The sequence below is a fragment of the Lepidochelys olivacea genome (assembly GCF_965140295.1).
Source record: "Lepidochelys olivacea isolate rLepOli2 genome assembly, chromosome: 6".
In the NCBI taxonomy this organism is placed as follows: Eukaryota; Metazoa; Chordata; order Testudines; family Cheloniidae; genus Lepidochelys; species Lepidochelys olivacea.
In genome coordinates this window covers 61,013,035-61,037,588 of record NC_140416.1, presented here as the reverse complement: position 1 = coordinate 61,037,588, position 24,554 = coordinate 61,013,035, and the positions used below count along the sequence as shown (strand labels likewise).

General features: G+C 46.1%; 1 protein-coding gene across 1 annotated transcript in view; it reads right to left on the bottom strand.

Annotated features, from left to right (window-relative positions):
• Positions 1-24,554, bottom strand: part of GALNT16 (polypeptide N-acetylgalactosaminyltransferase 16) — a 126,034-nt gene that overhangs the window by 2,515 nt on the left and 98,965 nt on the right. The window contains exons 10-15 of the mRNA XM_084630268.1: positions 20,481-20,607; positions 19,030-19,122; positions 16,600-16,683; positions 14,923-15,064; positions 12,249-12,365; positions 206-345 (exon numbers count right to left, since the gene is read on the bottom strand). Coding sequence (XP_084486394.1) covers positions 208-345; positions 12,249-12,365; positions 14,923-15,064; positions 16,600-16,683; positions 19,030-19,122; positions 20,481-20,607 — 701 coding nt within the window. The 3' untranslated portion in view covers positions 206-207. The remainder of the gene's footprint in view (positions 1-205; positions 346-12,248; positions 12,366-14,922; positions 15,065-16,599; positions 16,684-19,029; positions 19,123-20,480; positions 20,608-24,554) is intronic.

The following is a 24,554-nucleotide window of genomic DNA, read 5'->3' as shown; positions in this document are numbered from 1 at the left end:
TCAATTTCAGTGCCACTTCTTATCCCCCCTCCCCTAACTTCTTCCTTAAAAGTTCAAAAGCAGTGAATGTTCAGCTGAAATGGTGACTTGCTGATGATCACAATCGAAACATTAGCGTTAGAAATAATAAACCTTTACTCCCCACCCTAACCCCTTCCATTCCCCAAGTCTCATGCAAAAAGAAAGAGAGAAGTTTCCGGGCTACCATCATGTGGCTTGTAGCAGCTCCCACTGTTGGCCGGATCTATCCGATTGGCATGGGTTGGTCACCACCCTGCTGGACTGCTTTTCCAGACAGAGGCCGCTGACAAAGTGCTGAATGAAACTGCCTTTCATCTTCCATTTCTGAGAGAAGGGGTGGGAAGAAGGGAGGAGAAAGAAGAAACAATGTAGTGAGATGAAAGGCTCCCCCTACTTTCACCATGGAGGCTGCTCCTCCCAGCTTGAAACAGGAGGCAGGGTTTGGAACAATTGGCGGGGGGACATAGTGGAACTTCAGGAAATTGGAATTCTGGTTTGTGGTGACTTTTCCAAAATCTGGGATCCTCTGTATTTTCCATAATCAGGGTTTGGCTGATAGGAGTTCACCTGTACTTATAGGGACAGGTTTTCACGGGTATTTAGGAGCCTAACGATGCACATAGACACCTAGTGGGATTTTCAAGGGAACCTAAGCGGGTTATGTTCCTAATTTCCTTATCTGCATCTCTAGGCACCTGCTGGCCCACGGAGAATCCCTCTGCTGCAGGGTGCAGGCCAAATCCTGCTCACGCTTACCTTAGTGTAAACTAGGGCTGCTCTGAGATTACACTGCTGTAACACAGCAGAATCTGGCACACATAATAATTACAATGGCATAAAACATACCATATAAAACCAACTATGATATTAGAAAGCCAAAGTGGTATTAAAAGGGGGCTGGCTGCAACCTGGCCCTACATTTGAATACTTTGTTTTGCAGGGGAGTGTTTGTTCTATCACTGTTTAGTGCCATGGGGAAGGACAGGCCCAGGCAGAGGCAGCAAGGGCAGGAATTCCACACCCTCAGAACCACCTCTGCAAACAGCCCTTCACCTTGCTGAGCCAATGCAGGATGGGGAAAGCTGAAAGGTGAGTCGGGTCCAAACAATGCAGATTGCCATGAAGCAGCAGCTCAAGGAAGAAGTCTCAGATATAGCCAAGTCCCTTTTCCATTAAGGGCTTTAAAAGCCAATGGAGCTGCCTTAAAGTCAAACTGTCACTTCAAAGTAAGAACCTTTCTTTCCTCTGTCTAATTTCTGAAGACAATTCACAAATCTATCTCTCCAGTCCTAGCCAGGCCCCTTCCATCCCATCCCACATCTCCTCTGGAAGATTTTGTCGGCTTGAATTTAACATGGGAGAAGCCAGATTCCTTATCTTCTTTCCCAAACTCTGTCCACTTCTACCTCCTCTGTCACTGTTGCAACATCACCACCCTCCCTCTGACTCCCGCCTATGACCTGGGGTATTTTTGGCTGCTCCCTTTCCCTTGCATCTGGGTTACGTCCAAATCATGTTGCTTCCTCCTCCTCGGTACCGACAAGACCCATCATTTTCTTTCCATTCACACAGCTAAATCTCTGATCCAGGCCTTCATTATATCTCATCTTAGTTACAGCAACATCTCTGTCTCTGCCTTCCCCAAAGCCTACTTTGCCTTTCTCCACTCCATATAAAATGCCACAGCAAGTCATCATCTGCTTGCCCATTGATCTGATCATGTCACTGCCCTCTTTAAAGCCCACCACTGGCTCCTTACCCGCTAGCACATCAAATTCAAACTTTTTATCACCACCTAGAAAGCTCTTTATAACTCTGCCCCTCCCTACTTATCCAAGCTGATCTCACTTCATGCTGCCCCAGCATTCCTCCACTCTGCCAGCATTTCCACCCTGACTGCCACGTTATCAGCATCTCAATAAATGCCTCTATGCCTTCTGCCATGCATGGAGCAACGTTCCTGGGCTCATCCGCAAGGTCTCCACCCACAAAGAATTCTCTTGGTGGCCCACTGTGGTTGTGATGCTTACACTGAAAGGTCAAAGTATGTATTAGGAGTCCGGTGGCACCTTAAAGGCTAACAGATTTATTTGGGCATAAGCTTTTGTGGGTAAAAAACCCACTTCTTCAGATGCATGGAGTAAAAATTACAGATGCAGGCATTATTATACTGACACGCGACGAGAAGGGAGTTACCTCACAAGTGGAGAACCAGTGCTGACAGGGCCAATGCAATCAGGGAGGATGTAGTTCACTCCCAATAATTGCTGAGGAGGTGTCCATTCTAGGAGAGGCAAAGTTGCTTTTGTAGTGAGCCAGCCACTCCCAGTCTCTATTCAAGCCCAAATTAATGGTGTTAAATTTGCAAATGAATTTTAGTTCTGCAGTTTCTCTTTGAAGTCTGTTTCTGAAGGTTTTTGTTCAAGTATGGCTACTTTTAAATTTGTTATAGCACCTCATCAACCTATCCTGGAAAATGATCCCTCACTCTCAGAGACCTTGGGAGGCAGGCCAGTCCTCGCTTACAGACAGCTCCTCAACCTGAAGCAAATACTCACCAGCAACTACACACCACACCACAGAAACACTAACCCAGGAACCTCCCTGTAACAAACCTCATTGCCTACTCTGTCCCCATATCTACTCTAGCGACACCATCAGAGGACCCAGCCATATCAGCCACACCATCAGGGACTCATTCACCTGCACATCTACCAATGTGATATATGCCATCATGCGCCAGCAATGCCCCTCTGCCATGTACATTGGCCAAACCGGACAGTCTCTATGTAAAAGAATAAATGGACACAAATCAGACATCAGGAATGGTAACATACAAAAGCCAGTAGGAGAACACTTCAATCTCCCTGGACATTCTGTAACAGATTTAAAAGTAGCCATACATACTTGAACAAAAAAACTTCAGGAATAGACTTTAAAGAGAAACTGCAAAACTAAAATTCATTTGCAAATTTAACACCATTAATTTGGGCTTGAATAGAGACTGGGAGTGGCTGGCTCACTACAAAACCAATTTTGCCTCTCCTGGAATGGACACCTCCTCAGCAATTATTGGGAGTGAACTACATCCACCCTGATTGCATTGACCCTGTCAGCACTGGTTCTCCACTTGTGAGGTAACTCCCTTCTCTTCGCGTGTCAGTATAATAATGCCTGCATCTGTAATTTTCACTCCATGCATCTGAAGAAGCAGGTTTTTTACGCACGGAAGCTTATGTCCAAATAAATGTTAGTCTTTAAGGTGCCACCAGACTCCTTGTTGTTTTTGTGGATCTACCCCTTGATACTTGAAAGTATGTGTTGTTTCCTCTTAGCCCCAATCTCTCATTACTTGCCTCTTTGCTTCAACAGTGAGTTCTTTGGGACGGGCTGCACCTGCATTTTCACCCAGCATAGACAGGGCCTAGGGAAGAGTGCTTTCTACTGAGTCATCAGCATCGCTTCCCACAATACACAGGTGTTCCTATGTATACATAGGAGGCTCCCCTCCAAGTGCTAACCAGGCCAAATGGTGCTTGGTGGATGAGAGTTGGGAAGACCACAGCCTGAGGCTGCATGTAGTTTCCTGTGAAGGTTTTTGAGATTCCCCCCAAACACTCAGTTTTCACCCTCTCCCTGTACCTTTACTCATCTATCTATCCGAGATATCACGCCCAACTGCGCTGCCCCAACACAAGGTTGTTCTCAGGGGCTGTAGAGCACCATTTAAAGTGTGCCGGGGTGGGGGGGATAGATTTGTCCCTGTGCCTGACCCTCCTCTTCCCCTCTCAGGCGCCCTCTTTCCCTACCAGCAGCCTAAACCCTGAGGTTCATGAGCCCCTAAACATACATCCTCCAAATTTGAATGGGTGGCATTGCACCACTCAGGTTTGGCCCAGCTGCTCGTCCATCAGATGGAGGGGTGGTCAAGCCAAATTTGAGTGAGTGGCATTGTGACCTGTTGCATGGGGCAGCAGTGCCATTCAGGTTTGGCTCAGCCAAAAAGCGATCAGGCCACAGCTGGGCAGCCCACTCAAACTCCACAGCCTGTGATTGTTCTTATAATTCTTGTGGGGCCTCGAGTGATCAGATAAGAGATTTTAAGTGAAGCCTAGTGAGTCTCTAGCCACTTTACTGCTTCCTCCTGAATATGAGGGGAGGAGGGGGGCATAAAAACTCCAGGCCTGTATGGGGCAAAATTAATGAGATCAAAACCACTGTTTTTACGTCATCTAGGGAAAAGAACCAACAACTTCCGCTTATAACTGTCAACACACAAACTGCTACCTGCATAAAATTCCTACAGCCAAATCCCACGCCTGTACTTCCTCCCCCCACAACTGACCTACCACTTTCTACTGCACTGAGAGATTCAGGATGACTCTGAAACAACTGCTGGGTTTTCAGGTTGTGCAATTAACTGAGAAGTTCATTTGTTTGGTGTAGTTTATTAGCAGGAAGAAATGTGTGGTGCTGAACGCTCACTGTGTGTCCTCCTGCTGCTGCTCTTGCTGCAGGCCATTGCTGAAGACGGAGTGGCTGGCATCTGCTCAGCGCACAGAGGCTCACAGATCAGTGGATCTCTAATCTGGAGAAATCACATGACACAGAATCTCCGATGGGGCCAGGTTTCTCCTGGGTGGAAGAGGAAGGAAAATGTCCCTTGCTAATTGCCATGGTCACAGATCTCTAATATTCAAGGCATGGTAAACTGCAGCCTTCTCCTTCACAGCAGCAATTGCTAATACAGGAAGCCATAGCACATACGAGGAAAGGCATCCACAGGGGAGATGCAAGGTGGAGAGAAGGCCTTCACATGCAGAGGTGTTACCGAAATGAGGGCAGGCACAATATGTGCTCTTGGGGATTCCCAGGAGCAGGTGTACCCTTCTCCCAGTCCTTCCTGATGGTGTCTGCTTTCTGTGATTTACTTCCTCCCTGGCTCTCTACACAGTGGGCCTCTGCCAGGTGATAGCCAGCCTAACCTGGAACGTGGATTTTGGGTCCTAGGAGGCAGCAGGTGTTGATGGCACTGTAAGCTCCATTTTGTGCTTCAGGAAGGGTTATAATTCCACCCCCACCATATTTCTGGCCCTCCTAGCACCCTCCCTGATCATGTTGACTTCTTCCCAGTGAAGCAAAGGCCAGTCCCCCAGCAGGAGACCCCTCAGTCAGAGCTGGTAACAGTGGCAAGCTGAGGATTAATATTTGTAAAATCACGTCCAGGCTGTTTCAGGTCTAACTGGACTGAGCGGAGAAGACCCTACATTGCACAATTGCTCTGTCATGCGAGAATAATAATCAGTGTATAGATAAGCAAGAAGACAATGAGGAGCCACCCGGACACTGTTGCGGTAGGAATTATAAATAGTGCCGTAATGAAATGCTGTGTTAGCGAGTTGATATAAACTTTAACCACTGGATTTTCACTGAATGTGGCTGGGAGCCTAATACCTGCAATATGTGGCAACCTAAAAACTGTTCACTGGGTCAGTTACCCATGAATGACCCAAGGCCTATAGAGTTCTAACATTAATCTAAAAGGGGAGGCAAGTCTGACAGCTTCTCTAGGGATATTTGCTCCCTGAATATGGTGCGTCTGCAATTGCTCCAGACCTTTCAAGCCAGCCTGACAGGCTGTCCCCCTTTTCTTGCATCAATCAGGCAGTCAGGCCAAACATCCTCTTCAGATCCCCAGGCTGTCAGCCTACTGAGCACTCAAACCTTGTGTCCTAACTGGGCCATCTGCTTGACTGAGAAGAGGGAGACAGGAAAATCCCAACAGTCTGGAGCGCTCCATTCAATGTAGCTGCTGAAATCAGCCATCTCTGAGTAAATGAATGGCAGAGAATCCTGGTGGAGCTCTCAAACCCATGTTATTACTATTATTTATTTATGGTACAACCACAACGTACTAGGCACTTTCCAGCCAGACAGGAAGGTGCAGCCCGTCCCAAAGAACTCCCTGTTGAAGCAAAGAGACATGTAATGAGAGATTGAGGCTAAGAGGAAACAACACATACTTTCAAGTATCAAGGGGTAGATCCACAAAAACAACAAGGAGTCCGGTGGCACCTTAAAGACTAACATTTATTTGGACATAAGCTTCCGTGCATAAAAAACCCACTTCTTCAGATGCATGGAGTGAAAATACACTTTGTGCCAGCTCAAGATTTTGGGTTACCAGTTCTGAAATGACTCTTTGGGCTTGCCAAGCTTTCAAAAAGTTTTGGTCTGAATCTCTCTGTGCCTCTGCCTCTCTTTCTGTCAAAAGGAGATAATACAGATTACCCCCTAGAACTGGTTGGACAACATGTCATGATTTTCACAAATATTTTATCTCTTTTTTACCCATCAAAATCTCATCAAATTTTGAAACTGTCCCACTAGCCCTACTGTGCACTAAAGTGCTTTGCAATATATGAATGAAGGTGCTGTAAGTGCCAAATATCATTACTCTTTGCAGTGTTGTAGCTAAATAGGTCCCCCCAGGATATTAGAGACACAAGGTGGGTGAGATAGTATCTTTTATGAGACCCACTTCTGATGTTGAGAGAGACAAGCTTTTGAGCCACACAGAGCTCAAAAGCTTGTCTCTTTCACAAACAGAAGTGGGTCTAATAAAAGCTATTACCTCATCCACCTTGTCTTGCAAATATTATTACTATAATATTGAAGGAAAAGTCATTCAGTCCTTCCACTCTGATAGTATAAAATATAGCCCAAGGTATAACAGTACTATAATTTTTCAGTGTGAGCACAAGTTGGTTTTTAACTTCTGTCAGTCCAAATAATTTTACAGGCAAATCATGGGTCTTAGCGGGTCTGGAATTTTTGCAAGTGACTAAAAATAGCTCAGTAAACCTAGGAAGCTACTGGCAGCAGCCGAGTCAGGTAAGAAGTAAGAGTAGAACAGCAGGGTGTTATATATTAGGGGTATGTTTACACTAGAAACACTACAGCAGCACAGGTATTGACCTAGTAGTGTCTACACTGGGGCTTAGGTCAGCTTGACTTCAGCTCTTAGGGGACTGAATTGTTCACATCCCTGAGTGGCAAAGCTAGGTTAACTTAGGGTTTAGGTGTAGACCAGACACAGGACTGAGGTACAGTAGGTGAAGCTGATAATTGGAATAGCCGGGTGTTATGACCCACAGGCCTCATACCTGGGTCTGCAAGGTTCATGGAAGCAGCCATGCTCCAACCATCTACCTGGCAGCAGCTTACCTGAGACCCCGGAAGCCCAGTCCCAGTGTGAGGGTCCACCCCTGATGCCCGATTGGCAGAGTCCCAGAGTGACAGATTGGCCTGCTGGCCCTACTTAAGCCCGCAGCAAGAACAGGAAGCTGTCTGAACAACTGGGCTCCCCTCTGGTCTGTGAGTCTCGTACTACCCACTCCTGCTACCATCTGCTTCTGCTCCGCTAGCTTGGATTTCCTGGCATCTGACTTGTGGCTCCTGACTTCTAGTTTATCTCCTGCTTCTGACCTTCCGGTGTCCTGACTCGGCTGACTTTTGACTCCTATCTTATGACTGTGGGCTCTGGCTCTGACTTCTAAGCACGGCTGCCCATGAGCCAGCTCTGAGATAGAGGGTACTGCAGGTCATGACTGAGGTGCATTTGCAGAGCTGCAGGGAGCCTAGGACTGGAATCAGAGGAGATCTTTCACAGAAGATTGTGCGTAAACAGAGGTGTTTGATAGGAAAGCTTGTATGGCAGTTGGAGCACTAGGCCAGAATCTAACAAGTGCTGCCACTCTCCCTGTGAGCTCTGAAATTCACAAAACTGAAACGAAAAGGAAATCGGAGCTGAGAAAATCTCATGTCTCCTGAAAATTGCTTTCAAGCTGTGGTCTACTGAAAGGAACATTTTACTTGGCTATTACTGTCAAGACGCTGGCTCAGACACCTACAAAACTGTAAGGTTTTCACTCTGTTTTTTGATTGTCTGCACATAGTTCCATTTGTCTTTATCTCAGATAATATGCATCATTGAGCAGCAAGCTGGGGAAAAAGGCAGACAGCTATGGCTTCAGATTTGGTCGTCCCTCAAAAAACGCGACTGTCCTAATTTTCAGGCTGGGGTCTCATTCTCTCAGGTAAATTACAATGAAATACTTTTGTCTAATGGGATTTCTCTTTGTTCTGTCTTGGAATATTATGCCAGGGTTTCTCAATTCTATTCTCTTGTTTTTAGTGTCTGACTCTCACTTGGTCTTATATTTGTCCTCACTTTATTACAAATTAAAATGCCACGTCCACCACCAGTCTGAGACTATGTAATAATTTATCTGACATTCAAGTAGAAATGCTAACATCTAAATATCATTATGGATAATGTCCATCTGGTTTGAAATCTAGTTCTGATCATAAAGAATAGCACTTGGCTAGCTCTCCATTAGTGCTGCCAGCAACCAGCTGTTCCTGTTCAGTGATCATGGCTTTGCCAAATATATGTTGTTCCTGGTCTCCTTTAGCCCAGTACAGAATAGCCTGATGGGGCTGGAATGCTTTTAGACTTGGGTCATTCTCTGATCTCTCCATCAAGTGCTTTCCTGCATATATGTACATGGACTTATTCTGACTCAGTAATTTGTTTTTACAAAGCCTATTTTGATGTGGCTCGCAAGTTAAACTGTTGCTTGCCTTTCTGGCAAAAACAACAGTCTTTGAATGATCCGACTGGCCCACAGCTTGCAAGCCTTTATTCTCTTTCTGAACATCAAATCAAATCCACTGCATGCATCCGATGAGGTGGGTTTTAGCCCACGAAAGCTTATGCTCAAATACATTTGTTAGTCTCTAAGGTGTCACAAGTACTCCTGTTCTTTTTGTGGATACAGACTAATACGGCTGCTACTCTGAAACCAGTCAAATCAAACTGTCTTTCAGTAACAGAGCAAGGCTCCCAGTGTTGTGACACAGTCTACTCTGGCTTGGCTACTGAATGAAACAGTTGCTCACCTTTCTGTTCTGACTTTCTGCAGCTGCCAGAGCACTTGCCACTGCCCAAGCTCTATCTGCACCTTGACCACAGGCTCCTCAGTGCATACTCTGTCCCAAACTTCAGGCTACCCCCGCCCTCCCCCATTCAAAGCGAGCTTCTGCCACCTCTGCCTGCTTCCCTAGCCCTGCAGGGCAAGCGTCCTCTCTGCGGCAGAGAGGCACATGGGCTCCTCTCCCCAGAAGTGAAAAATCAGTGCACACGAACACCCGTGGATTCACTGTGCCGTTGGAGTGAGTTACAGAGTGTTGATGTGACAGTTTTATAGTGGTCTCATTACAAAGATGCGAACACAAACTTTGGAGCCAGTCTGCTAAGGATGTGAGTCATTGTTTTCCATTACCTTATGTGGATAAGCTGGACTCAAATCAAGGGCTTGACCCAGCAGATGATTTTGCTGACAGTCTGTTAACAAGGATTTTGTTTAAATGCTTCAAATAATTAAATATGGGGATGAACCAAAACTTGAGTTCCAAACACTCCTGAATTTTGTGGGGGAGGGGATGGGATACATGGGCCTGAATCCAACCCTGGATCTAGATTTTGAGTCTGGGCCCATCTCTATATATTGGGCTAATGGTAAACCCTAGATCCAAACAGCTCTGAATTTTTGGGGATTCATATTCCAGATCAGGATTCTTGCAGCTGGAGCTCTCTCTACTAGCAGTGTCCAAGCTGGCTGCATGTCCTGGGATGACAAAGGGTATTGTGTAACCACACCCATAGGTCTGGCAACCACTGCTATTAATATTGATGTTGATCTTTAACTAGCAGGATCCTCCCTTCCCCACACCCTCTCTGCCCATCCGCACGCTCCCCCTTTTCCATTTGAGACAATGCCTCAACTTCATTTTGGGGACTGGGACTGTCTCTCCCAGCTCCCAGATCAAGTGGAAACTGAAGCTGGCAGCTACCAGGTGATTCATGTGTGAGCGAAAGTCTGGGCTAACAAGGAGAGTGTCTGGGAACAGAGATATGGCAGAGTGGGCTTCTCTCCACGCCTTCCTAACTCGGGTGACCAGACAGCAAGTGTGAAAAATCAGGACAGGGGATGGGGGGTAACAGGAGGCTATATAAGAAAAAGACCCAAAAGTCGGGACTGTCCCTATAAAATCGGGACATCTGGTCACCCTGTTCCTAACTCAGTTTCCAGCTGTCAGCTACCTGATAACTTTTCAGTGCTGTAAGCACTAAAGAGCAGAATGAGATGGGAAAGATGCACTGAGCAAAGTCACTCTACTGCACTCCCATGTCCGCTAACATACTCAAGGCTGGGGGCTGTATTGAAAGGTATGCATTATATTGGCCACCACTAGGTTCAAATATAGTTCCCAGAAGGCTGGGAAAAATCCTGTTGTCCAGAAGTCCAGGACAAGAAGGGTGCAACTTGGGCATCAAGTGTCCTGCCATCCAAACAAGGAGGAGAGCTGGGGGTGGGCTCTGTGGCCCCAGGCTCAGCAGCGGCACTCTGACCCCCTGTAAGTGGGGAGAGGTGGGAGGGGCAGAGTAGAGGAAAGAGAATTGAGGTACTTTGTGAGAGGGGAAGGAGCAAAGCAAGAGAACTCAGTTGCTCTCTAGAGTTGATGGGGATGGTCCTAGACAATACAAATAATGTCTTGGGAGAAGATGGTAGGAACAGGGAGATGTACACCACTGAAGGTGTCTGAGGGTGAGCCTCAAGGAACATGTTCTCTGTTAGTGCCCTCAGCACAGGGCTATGGTGAATGGGGAGGAAGAGATTTGGACTTCTCAGGATCTGGGCTTCGCAGCTGCAGATGAGTGGTTCAAAGGCAGCTGCAGGGGTGGGGGAGGGTGGCAGGGCAGGCACTCATCTTGGCCTCGGAGACACGTGGCAGAGGAAGCAGGTGGTTAGGGTGGCTGTGGCAGAACGGTCCCTGCTGCCTCATCCCGGGCACCAAGAACACCCGACATCCTGCTCCTTGCCCCAGATTTAACCCTGGTGTGGAAACAGCCTTCCCCCATACCCCACCGCCCCGAAATGATGCAGCTACACCCTGCTGCTGTTCTTCACCCAGCCCAGCTCCAGTCCCCTCTTCCTGGAGCCAAGGAGAGGGGGGTGAGCTGGAGGAGGAGCAAGGCCTGGGCTGCCCTGTCTTGCACTCTCCCTAGGTACAGCGGAAATACTGTGGGGAGGGAAACATAGATCAGCCCCCACAATATTGCCATTGTTAGGGTGCTAGGCCCCACTGCTCCCCCGGTTCTCCCCTCCCTGGAGGAGGGGGCAGTTGATGATCTTGGCAGCTGCAAGGATCCTCTCTGCGACTGGGAGGAGGACTCAGGAAGGCACTTACAGAGAGCTGAGTGACCTAATTATGCAGCTCGGGATACATGTGGTCGCCCAGAGGGGGAAAGACCCAGGAAAGTACAGCCCTCTTGGGTTATCCTTGCAGGGTTAATTTTGACAGTGAGAGTTGTCCCAGCATATTCACAGTGACCGCTCTTCGAGAGACTCCTGCATTAACCAACGCTCTGGAGACATCTATGCTCCTGGTTCCCATAGATGGGCCTGGCTGAATTTCCCATAGATGGGCCTGGCTGAATGCTTTTAAAATCACTTTCCTTTTGGCAAGGGCTAAATTCAGACACGTGTAGTACTTTACAGCAGATGGTGCTGTGGACTGGTCATAGGCTATGCAGCTTCATGCCTCTGAGCTACCAAGGCAATAGGTACCTTAGCAAAGATGCCAGCACAGCCCTGGATGATGCAATGCTTGTTCTCCCTTGCTGCTGAGGGAAGCACAGAAGTCAGGAATAGAAGAGCCCTAGTAAGTCCCATTCATTTTCTAGAAGTGCAGGATCGTTCCCCTCTTGTGCTTTGTCCATTCCAGTTAACAACTCAGGCCTCAAACCCAATTTGGTCCTGGCTGTGTGAGGCACCTGTCTCCCCACCCCAAGAGGCGAGGTCAGCTTTGAGTGATAAGCACATTTTACATATTTCTAAATAAGTAAATGACGACGCATTCACCACTTCCCTTGGGTATCTCAGAGCAATGTGATCTGTATCCCATCCCTAGTAACGGGAAGGGTCACATCAGAGTTTATGAAAGACAAGAGATGTACATGTGGGGGATGAATCCTAGAATCTAGAGATGGAAGAGACCTTTTAGTTTATATGGTCACCTTGCCAGTGCCAATTCTTTGTCTTTAGGCAACACTAATACCAACATAGGACAGTGACAGCATTATGAAGGCGGTACAGTACCTGTCTGCCGTCTTTCTGATTGCATGCTTCCAGTGTGATCTGAGATCCGGTGGAGAAGGAGGTGATGGAGAGACACTTGTCTTGTTGTCTAATTAAAGGGTCACTGAAGACCCACTCCTTTGGAGGAGAAAACAAAAAGATACAGATTCCATCATTATGGTAGCAATGATATAACAGAAAAATGAGCCAAATCCTGGAGTCCTCTCTCAGTCCTTACCAGAGAAGAGACTCCCATGGACTGAGCTGGCAGGTCCTGGGCAGGTCTGGCACCAGGCTTTGAAGTCTGTGTTCAGGTTTGGGGAACCCTGACATGTGAACTTCAAAACCTGTCCAGCTGGCTTCCAACAGTCAGATTATCCTTGGGTTCCAAGTGTCTCCCTGCACAGCACCCTTACGTAACCAGGGTTCTACTGGCCTGCAAAGCAGCTAAGACCCTGTCTCCTAATTGAGGTAATGGGCAACAGTTTCTGATTATTTTACATAATAGGCAAATGCACTGCCTACTTCTCCCAGGAGTCAACAGCAATTGTCCAATGTGGATAACAGACAGTTTATCAAATTAGGCAAAACACATACATTTAAACCCACACGCTTCCATACAGCACACACACATCCATAGAAAATAAGCCATTGCATTGATCCATCATGCCACTTGACAGACACCCATCCCATCAAGTATTAAGGTTATTATTCACTGGGACAGTGGCCCAGCAGAGGGACCGAATGCAATACATTTCAGTGACTTTAAACAATAGTGAAATGGCACAGTGAGTCTGATTAAATGGCATGTTGGATGCTGGCTGCAAACTTGTTCCCAACAGATAACAGATGTGAATGAGCATTTGCTGGCATGAAATAGCTTACTGGGACCCTTTGTTCACTTAGGCTGCTTCCCTGCTGTAGCAAGGCTGTCAAATGAGAAAATCTTGGGCTGGTGTAATGTAGTCCCCCATTGAAGTAACAGGGACTATGCCAATTTATAGCAGCTGGGGTCCTGGCTGCTTACCATAAAGTGTGGCTTTATTCAGAAAAGCCACTGTAAAAATGGCATCTTCTTACTTAACAGATCTTTTCCCTCTAAGTATTATTTGCTGACTTTTAGTGACAAGTATTCTCTCCCCCTATGTCTTACATTTTGTTAGCTCTGTGGAGCCAACACAACTTCAGGAGCAGGACCTGAGTTCTATTCTGGCTCACCCATCATCAACAGAGTTATTAGCTAAACTCCAACTGCAGAGCCAAATTCTCCCCTCAAATTACACCTGAGCAAATCCATCAAGGACAGATTCTGGCTTAGAGAATCTCCGTTACATGTGGTGACGTGCATGACTTTCAGACCCCAGGTGGAGTTTGCAGGGCTGGCAGCTAGGAAACAACCCACACATCTTTTTCTCATAACCCAGAATGCTGTTTTACTAAATCACTTCTCAGATTAGGATTGCACTTTGGTATGATTTTATTTAAAGAGGACAGTGTTGGGTCAAATTTGATCCAGAATGTAGCTTTTGGAAAAGTCCTTTTTTTTTTGGTTTGTCCCCTTCCATGGAATAAGCTGTGGGGCTGCAAACGCACACCCTGCAGATCCACACAGATTCTGGGGTAGTGGGGGGAGAATCTATGATGGCTCTGGTAGCATGCCACTTGGTAGCAGAGCTGCAATTGCTAGCATTGGAAAATTATTTACGTTTTATTTATGTTCAGTCTTATTAGTAACATAAAGAAATGAGGTTTCTTTAAAAACTGCTTTTTAACCAGACACTGCCCCTTACAAATACTGTTTTAAAAAGTACTTTCAACATTTTTATTTAAGTGCAGACTTTCTTTCCTGAATAAGTATTTAAATATATTCTTCCAGTAATTATAGCAAAGATTTCAATTTCCACCAGCATCTGTGCCAGTTAAGAGTATATTAACCACTTCAAAATCCTGTGAATGTTTGTATTGTGCTCAGAAAGTGGTGTCTGTATGCTCCCATGGACTCAGGCCAAATACTCCAGTATAATGCATGAACCCTAGTGCAGCTCACCTTTAGCAGGAATAATGTGTCCCTTCTTTACTGTATTTCAGTGCCTGGATACTATGGTAATTCACACTATAAGGATGAGATAGGCAGAGAGAATGAGAAGTAGCTCAACTCCTGAGTGCTCACTGTAGCACTCAAGGGTTAATGGAGCATTGCCTGTGAATCTGTATATGTTCATTAATGTCCATCTCACTGAATCAATATCTAATACAGTAGATCAGGAGCACCCAAACTTTGTCAAACTGAAGGCCATGGTTACAATTTGCCACGAAGCCCAAAGCCCACATCAAGTTTGCATAAAATGGAGACGCCTGAGGCCACCCCAGCTTGGAAACAGAAATGTGGCCAGTGGAGAACACAAGTCCCAGCATGCAATGCTTCAGCTTAATCTGAGCGGTTTGATTGTGGGCCATATTGTCAAACTCTGACTCGCATGTTGTCCACCCCCTACAGCAGAAAGACTGTAACTTATTATAAGGCTGTGCAGAAGTGGCTACTGTTGTCTGTCAGGACACACTGCCGAGGGTCTCAGATATTCCAAAGATCACACACACACACCTTTCCTAAACATTTATCCTCCCAGTACCACTGTGTCAAAGCTGCTAAAAAGCAGCAAGCAGGAGTAAAGAGCCAAATTCAAGCCTGCCTCACCTGGCTGACAGGGGGATTGCTCACTGTCCCTTTGCAGCCTCCCACACCAGCCACAGAATTTCCTGCTGTGTCCTGGCCCCAAGACTCCAGGCACTGTCCTCCTTGTCTGATAATCCCAGGAACCAGCTCCTTTTCAGGAACCCTGGGAGAAAAATAACAACAGTTGCATGGCACCTTATAGCCAGAAATGTCTCAATACACTGTATGCATTTATATCGAGCGTCCACCTCTCGAGTGGAATACAGCATGCAGTTACACCGCACAATAGTTGGGGCCAGCAAATGAAGAATATTATACCCAATAGAAATGTCTGTGGGAATTCGAGGAGGCAGAATGTGAGTTAGGATTTGGCCAGAACTCTGTATTAGTATCCCTTACTTTCAAAAAGTGCTGGGGGATCCTTAATATCCCCAACGAGTTAGGACTTCAGGGTTGCATCTCCTCTGAAAGACAGCACCTCCAGCAAAAAGCTATGTCTATGCTAGCCTCCCCTGCCCCAAATTTCCCCATTGCTACCATCAGTTCATCTCCACTGTGGTAACAACTAGCACTCCGCTAGTGTGGACAGGGCTCCAGACGGCTATCAACTTTTTAACCACCATCATTTAACCCTAATGAGTCTTAGGCTTTGTCTAGACTAGGATTTAAAGGGGTGTTCTTAGATTGTGTTAGCTAACATGTTCTAATAACACAGCCCTAGTGTAGACATGGCTGCTCACTAACACGGGGCTAGGGCACTGGTTCAGTACTGACTCAGAAGGAAGAGTGCCAGTTACCAGTTCACAAAGACCAGTTGCTACAGAATCTGGGATTTTCCTTGAAAATCTCCCATCTAAGTCCTGCGGCAGACCCAATTCCATGTAGTTTGTTCCTTGGGAGCTCCAGGCTCTATATGATTATGTCACTGTGACTCCAGAGTCAGAGGCCCTAGTCTTAGGTCTAATGGTTAATCTGGCCCTGGACTTCAGTACAGTGGGCAGCAAAAATGCTGGAGCCTTAGATTAGAGGGAGCTGTACTCCACACTTCCAGCAATGCCATAAGCATGTATACAAACCATACCTTAACAAGCCACTTTATTTCAGATCCCTGAGGCACCCGAACTTCAGAAACAGGTATTCACACAACAGAGCGTTAAGATCTTAACAGACTCATCTCCAGAGGTATGTTAGTCTGCAGCTCTTCTCCCATCAACACACATCCTGATTTCCTTGGACTGCATGTCCTCTCTCCCTATGAACAATGGGTGCTGCCCCACCTGGCTTCCTGAAGGTCTCCTAATAGAGCTCTCTATCCCAAGAAAACACCTGCCCTTGCCACTCCTTCCCTCTCCCAAAAATGTACTCTTTCCACCTGCCCGCCTCCTGGCTGCCACCTCTCCCCACTTCCCTTGTAGAGATCCTTTTCCACCTCCCTGTTCCCAGGTCCCAGCTCAAATGTCCAAGCAGGAACTGGTGGTGGGTCAAGAGGAAGTGCAGGCCAGGAAATCAAGGAGGGTTTCTCGCCAAAAAGAGAGGGGTGAGCAGGATTTACTCTGAACATGAGAGTCCTGATTTCCTACTTCCCAGCTGCCACAGATCTTCCTCAATTCTGAGGCTAATGCTTTCCTCCCTGGCCTAGATCCTGCATCCTTTCAGAGAGTTGGTTTCCAGCTTTCTAAGAGTTGAGGATTAACTCACTTGAGCTCTGGGTAGACATTCTCCAGGTACCACTGGAAGGATTTACAGTTTAGTTTCCTGCGTTGCTCCATGCGGTCTGCAATACTGGAAACAAAAGCATGTTGTTCAGAATGCTACAGTGAACGGAGATGATGAGGGGTAGCAGGGAGGGCAGGACTAGTTTTCGGGATGTGTGAAGCTGTATAACGTTGCCCCCTTGCCCTTGGCCTGCTGGCCAATGTGATGGGGGCAGAGCAGGGACATTGAAGTAAGTGAGAGACAAGGAGGGGTGAGTGCAGAGGCCTCCTGATGTGGGAGGGGACTGAAGAAACGAACACACACTCTGGCAATTTCTTGCACTTCCTCTAGCTCAGGGAAAAACAGCACAGTACAGTGGCACCACTGGAGAGCTGAGAAGGTGTCTTCACTGTTGTATGTCCCTTTCGGGCTCTATTGGAAGAGAGACGCAGACAACGGCTGGTTCCCAGACTGGCTTGGGAAGCTAAACAGGTCACTCCCAATGATCAAGGGTGTGTTTAATCATTTTTGTAATTGATTTTTTCCTGTGTTCACAGTGACTCCTTGGAAACTTTAAATGTAAATGGTCACTTAAAAAAACAACTGCATTGTCACTCTAGGGCTCCTTATGGCTGTGCTGCACGCACTGGCTCATCAGCGTCCAGTAGCTCGGGAGCTGGCATTTGGCACTGATTTTGTTTTCCCTGGAAGAGGAGACGTGAAGCTTTTGTTCTAAAGGAAAGAATACATCAAGGGTTAAATGATGGCTGTTACAGACCAGGGTGCGCTATTGGCATGGGGTAGATGAGCAGCTATAGTGCATGAGTAGTGGAGAAGGCACAAAGCACTGGGGGCATAATGTCTCCATATGGCTGGGGGGGAAGCAAGGGACTGTCCTCTGCTGCTGCACTCCATAGCCCTGTATTAAAGCTGTTCAGTGCACTCTCCTCCACAGACGATTCTCTTGGCTCTAGCTGGTGTGCAGGAATCAGGGGGAACGGGGCTTTGGCCCCACATCCAGTCCAGTCAAACATTCCTTCCGTGGGGCGTGCGATGCTGCTGGCAGAGTTAGTGGTTCCCCCTCATTAGCATACTCACCCTCTGTGGGTGTGGTGAGTGGAAGGGAAAGAGTCTGTTTTTATGCATCCTCTTTCTCCTGCCATCCTCAGGGACCCAACTGGGATCAGCCATAATACAGCCCATACCTTATAAAGAACTACATAGATCTTATAAACTGATGTAACTGGTGGGGAAGCAGGTCACATTTAGGGCCCAATTAACCTTGATGGTGTCCCTTTAACCAGTGACATAAGCCTTCTAAAAGTACATTTCATGTTAGCTTTACAGAGCCATTACTATACATTATGTAATTACCAAGGGCCAAATCCTGCAGCCCTGACTCAGCTTTTATTCACACAAAGCTGCTACTGAAGCCATAAGGAGATCTGCATGAATGGCGCTGTAAGCTTTGGGCTCAGAGGGGCTCAAGTACTCTGTGTAACAGAGAGCTCTCCATCACAAACAGACAGGGAGCAGAGGGACGGGGATTGGAACTGTTTTTGGGCTCTGGCCCAAGGGCTGCACTCAGGGCAGACCAGAGATGGATAAACATTCAGCAGGCAAAGACATTTCAAAAAGATAATTTATTAATTCATGAGAAATAAAACATGATGTAAAACACAGAGTGGCACTTACATCATATTGCATCTACAGAGCTCAGTGCATATTGGAGATACATCAGTATTGAACGTACATGTGTCTGAGAGACAACCACAAACGTGGATCTCTTAAGCCAATGCAGTAATATCCATGTGCTGTCCATAAACTGATACATACACAGAGGTATGTTTGGTTTCAGGGTACTCTCCTAGTTAATAAATATGCTTTAGGTTTTTAAATTTCTTTGGGAAGTTCACTGTTCTTGATGCAACTTCCCCTCTACCCCACACCTATGTGAACCTTTTTGTGGGGCAGACAGCCTGTCTAACTCTAATGCCTAATGGCCATTCATACCAATAAAAGCCAGTCCCATTGGCTCTGGATGCAGCGTAAGCACAGGAATGTCTGATCAGTTACCTGCTCAACTCAGACCTCCATAGACTGGTTACCTGCTATGTAAAAAACCATATTTTCTTCTATCCACTTAATGTGTTGCCTTTTAATTTCATTAAGGGTCCCTCTGGCCTTGTATTCTAGAGCAAGTTAAGTAGGGCACTGCAGGGGAGGAAGGACATATGCTGCCATTTAAAATAAAGTAAATTAAAAGTAAATCTCGTTAACCAGCCATATGAACTGTGGTTCTGAGATAGCGCTGGGCAGGGCATCTTTGCCCTTAGCCTTTCCCTACCCTCTCCCAGTGAAAGTGCGAAAGCCATTTCCAGTGAACAAGCTGATTAGCAGGAAGGCTGCTAGCCAGGCTCAGGGACTGCTTACCTTCCAAATGATTTCCCGATGGCAGATGGCCGGGCCTCGTAGTAGTACTGTTTGTACTCATCCATCCATACCTCTGCTGTGCGTTTGGTGTTCCTGCAGGTAGGCAAGGAGAAGCTATGCTGAGTGCTAGTAGCTTGTGGCAGCTCCCCCAGGAGCTGGAGATAAAGGAACATTGGCAACTTAGGAATGTACTCATGGAGACACTCAGGGTATGTCTACACTGTGGAGATTATACTGACATAGCTATGGCACCATAGCTCAGCCAGTGCAGCCTAGATGCAGCCCAAGATGATGGAAGGGGTTTTTCTGGCTGTGTAGGAACACTACCTTCCCAAATGACAGTAGCTTTGTCAATGGAAAAACGCTTCTGTCCACACAGCTGCACCTACACTGGGGGTTAGGTTGGTATAGCTGCATCGGTCAGTGGTGTGGATTTTTCATATCCCTGACCAACATGGCTATATTAACCTAACTTTTAAGTGTAGACCAGGTCTTGGGAAAGTTAACTCATCGCCACAGCTATGCCAGCATAAACTCACAGTGTAGATGCAACCTACAGTGACGGAAGGGGTTTTTCCATCACTGTAGGTAATCCATCTCCCCAAGCAATGGTAGCTAAGTTGACGGAAGCATTCTTCTGTTTCTCTAGTTGTGCCTACCCTGGAGGTTAGGTCAGCATAGCTATATTGGTCATGGGTGTGGATTTTTCACACCTCTGACTGATGTAGCTATACTGACCTAAATTTTAAGCACAGACCAAGTCTAAAGGTGTTGTGAAGTTAAAGAGTGTTAAAGTGCATTAAGCCTATGTGGACACGCTCATTCAGAAGTGAGGTGGCTGTAGTTCACTTTAGCTTAATTCACTTTTGTCCCTGACTAGATGTGCCCTTTGTGACTAGTCACAGATCAATATCACCCTTTGCTTTTTTGTAACAACCTCTTTCTCCCTCCCAACAGGTCTACCAACTTCTCTCATTTTTATTCTCTTCCCTTCTCTGCTACAATGGAAGCTGCCCATTTGGCTCTTTTCACAGCAGATACATCTCTGTAGTACATCTGGACCTGCAACTCTCATGTGCTATCTCCTAATCAGTAACAAAAAATGTGACAAAGAACTCCTGAGTCCTGTGGCAGGTTCAGATGGAAGGAAGGAGATGGACGGGGCAAGGAATACCCAGGACTGGAATTCCAAGGGACACAAAGGATATGTCCTTCTGGGTTAGCATTCCAGAGTAAGGGGATATGCTTTATGCAGTGGGCACCTGCACCATTTCTTTGCCTAGGCAGGAGGCTTCAGGTTGAATCTTGTTAAATGTTCAATCACGTGCCATCCTCCCTGAATCCCCAGGCAAAAAAAAAAAAAGGGAAAGGGGGAAAGAAAGATATAGGATTATTTAGACATGCTAAATATCAAGATGATCCACCTGCCATTGCGATATCCCAACACCTACTTGATATAGGTCAGTGCATTGCCCTCTGGAAAGTCATAGGGGTGGCGTTTCCTGAACACATGGCCGACTCGACTGCAGGGAACAATCTCCAAGCTGCCACCACACATCCATACGCGGAAGGAGAGCTCTGGAAGAGATCCCAAGCATCAGAAGGTACAGCCAGACAAGCAATACAAGTAAAACTTCCAAGAATACCGGCCAGAAAAAGCCGCCTCATACCCGGCACCTGAATGGCTTTGCCTCCTTTCCCTGCATAGATGCCATAGACACAGTTCCCGGCAAAACCAGAAGGGACGAATTGATGGAGAGAAAACATGTCTCTCTTTGTTAAAATTGAGTTGATCCTTCTTAGACTTCCCAACCTTCCTCACGTCCCTCTCCTCTCTCTGAGACCATCCCTTTAGCAAGAGACCTACTCATTTATCCTGGGCCTTTTGGCTGTCAGACACTTAGAATGGCTTCTGGCAACAGATATTGCTGACATGACACTGGACTTCAGTGGCCCACGAGCCCTGTCTACAAGAGATGGGGCTGCCCCAGGAAAATAGACACCCCTGAAGAAGTCAGAATGGGTGCCAAGTCTATAGGGAAGAGTAGGTGCATGGGAGAAAAGGAACAGATTGAGGAAAAAGGTGGACAGGTGTGAGAGAATAGGAAATGACAGAGAGAAGAGGAGTCAGGGAGGTCCTTTGGTTTACTTAAGCGGTCCATGCCTGGAGTCCTGTTCCCTTTGCCACGCCCCCACTGAAATCACTCAAGTACAGTTTCGAAACAGAGCATATCGTACACAGCTGCCAAGTGTGGGCCAGGGTTGCTCTCTCCCTCTAATTTCAGGGCAATGACCCAGCTGATCAGGTTTATGTATATCCAATTAAATATATCTGCTTAGCTCAGGTGCTTGTGGCCCCTTGCCATGGCAAAGTTGGCCACCACTGCCCATCTAAACACTGTATCTCCCCTTCCCTTCTCTCTCCTGGCCCCTGGAATCCCAGCAGTTGCAGTACATCTCACATTAATGCTTCAGTTGTCTCACACCGTCTCATTATAACGCTCCCAACCCACCTGGCTCTGCCAAAAATGGTAGAGGAGTGAAAACACTGGGCCGCAGCTCACAGTTACCTCTCGCAAGAGCAGAATTCCGTCCGGTTTATTTGAGAGAAACACACACACACACACATTGCTGACAGAAACCCAACCGATCCAGAAGTCAAATTCAACATTTTGTTAAAGAATTGTAGGAACACGGGGACTTTGATGTGCAGAAGCTCATTGCATCACAGAAGAGACAGGCCCTTGTTAAGGATTATGGGTTGTCTGTCTCCCCCCCAGGTTGAATCACTGTGCCAGACTGGATGGGTTCCCCACTTGCACTCAATGTGGAGGTGAAAGCAACAAAAGAGGAAGGGTAGTAGGCAAAAAAATCAACTAAGGAGTTGGAAAGAATTGCATAAGATTCCCTACAACAATGGGGCCCTCCACAGACTTCAGGTCATATAGATTCTCCTTCAAAAATTTTACTCGCCTGGGGTCTTCCTCAGGCCATGGGGCAGGAGATACAACATTAAGTTAAAAAAAAATCCTTTCAGCCTGAAATCTGCCATGCAGGCCCCATGGCTACCATACTTCAGGCCTCCCACCCCCAGGTTGCCAGTCCAGCTCCTTTGGAAGGAGTGGGCAGGATTGTTTAACGTGAGTGGGTTATTTGTTTTTAAAATGGCTTCTACTTCTGCCTCTGAATAAAGAAGAAAATGTTAGTAAGTCACATTTTCACTGCTATCTTTTGATTCCTCTCACACATCCCAGACAGTCTGTGCCCAACAGGGATCAGTTGAGAGACAACAGCAGAAGAAAGCTCCCCAACCTCATAGGCAGGGAAGGTCTTTGAAAAAAGCCAAGCTATACATTTCTTTTGGCATTGTGTCCAACTGGCTTTTTCACTCCTGGAACTAGGTTCTGACTCATTCTGGGCCAGGTTGCATCCTAATAACTATATCAAATATATCCATTGTGAAATCCTGAAGCCAGTTTGTTCAGTTAACCTGATGTATGGGTTTCAAGACAGGTCTTGATTTTCGGTGGACGTGGAAGGACACAAACGGCCATGCGCACACACATGCACATCCAGAGAGAGAGAGCGTATCTATTCCATATCCGTAAAGCAGCAGGATCCTTGAAGGCAGGTGAAAAGGACAAAAAGATGATGCAGTTCACACAACAATACATCATTTTATTCTGACTTCTTTCCTTCAGATATGGAATAGAAATTGGAGATGGAGAAGATCTACTAGGTGATTTAGCCCATCTCCTGGGGCATATGTTGGATTGTTATGTACTGGATGTTTCCAAGTGCTTTGCAGTTTTAGATGACTCAAGCACTGTGAGTTTCTCCACTTCCCCTAAGAGACTTTTACCAACTAAGGGTACAATTACACTTAGAGAGGAGAGTGTGATGCCTAGCTTCGGGAGACATACCCACGCTAACTTTGATCGACGTAGTGTGCTAAAAATAATGTAGCTGCAACTGCGTGAGTGGCTAGCAGCCCCAAGTATATGCCTATAGTCTTGGATGTGTATGTACTGAGCATGGCTAATCCCTCCCACTGCTCATGTTGCCATGGCTACACTCTATTAGCTTGATCAGAGCTAGCATGGGTATGTGTCCTCAAGCTGGGAATCACACACCCCACATACCTAATATATCTCGCTGTCATGAAAACGTGCTTGGAGTGCTTGCATCTAGGGACCAAGTTACTCCTGTCTCCTAGCTGGAGCAAGATTCTGTAGGGGAGTGTGTAGTGAAGCATCCTTTTACCATATCCCTTTGGATATACATTTGCCTCCCACACTCTGCCTCCTTTTTCACCCTGCTCACTCACAAGTAGAGCTGGGAGAAATTTTCAAACAAGAAATTTGTCAAAAAATGGCCTTTAAAAAAAAATCCACAAAAAATGGTTGGTCCGTAAAATATTTTGTTTTTCATGAAAAAATGTGGCATTTTTAATATAAATTTTATAAAAAAACATCAAGATTTGTCATATACCAAAAACCTGGTTTTCAATAAACAAAACAAAAATGAAAAATATCCATTACCATTTTCTATTTTATTATCCTCCTATTATCTAATAGATATATAATTTATGTGTCAAGGTGGAATGAGCTTTATATTGTATTTTAATTGATGAGATGGGCACCAACAGAGGTTTACAGAAATCTGAAGAAATATCACATTGAGTAACCCGACATCAGATCTTTACAACAAAGACTCCACCTCGCAACTTTGTTTTCCCTGTTCCTAGTTTATCCTTTCAGAAGCCGAAAGCACGGGATGCATTATTCTTTTGAATGGAATTTATCTGCAATTTAATTAATAATGCAAACAGAATAAATTTGTGGCAGCTTTATCACATTCTTAATGATCCTCCTACTGCCACATGTCTGAATTCTGACAGATCATCATTTCCTATGTGTCTTAGAGAGGGTTCTCTCCGCCTAATGGAAAGTACTCTTCTGAACTCCTTAGGTAATCCCAAGAAATATGTACTGCAGACAGGCCATGTTTGGAACTGCTCAAATAGTGAGCAAAATCACTTTATAATTCCAGAGAGTCAGGCCAGAGGGAGTAGTTTTATTACAACATGAGGTATTGAAATACAGAAAGAGATATATACAGATTCATTTCAGTTAACAGGAAAGACAAATAAATTAGTTATTTTAATTCCACTCTCCCTCACCAGCAATTCATTTTAATCGAGTCCCAAATACTTGATTTCTCTGTGCTCCTCTTTTCAGTTCTCTTGCTGTCTCTAACCCTCACTTATGTAACCCTTCTGCCCGTCAGAGTTGGCAGCAACAAGGGCCGGGTTCAATATCTAGGGGTTCCATTCCAATAACACAATGTAAACCGGCTCGAGCCCCCACCCAGTGACCTGGGACAAATATATACCACCCCCGCTGGGCGCCTCCAAGAGGCAATACTTCCCCTCTCGCAAGCACATAGTCTGAGTGTAGCAAAAGTCTTTTAATAACAGAGAGAAACAATGTGGCATTATGTTGGGGAAACACCACCAACCGGAT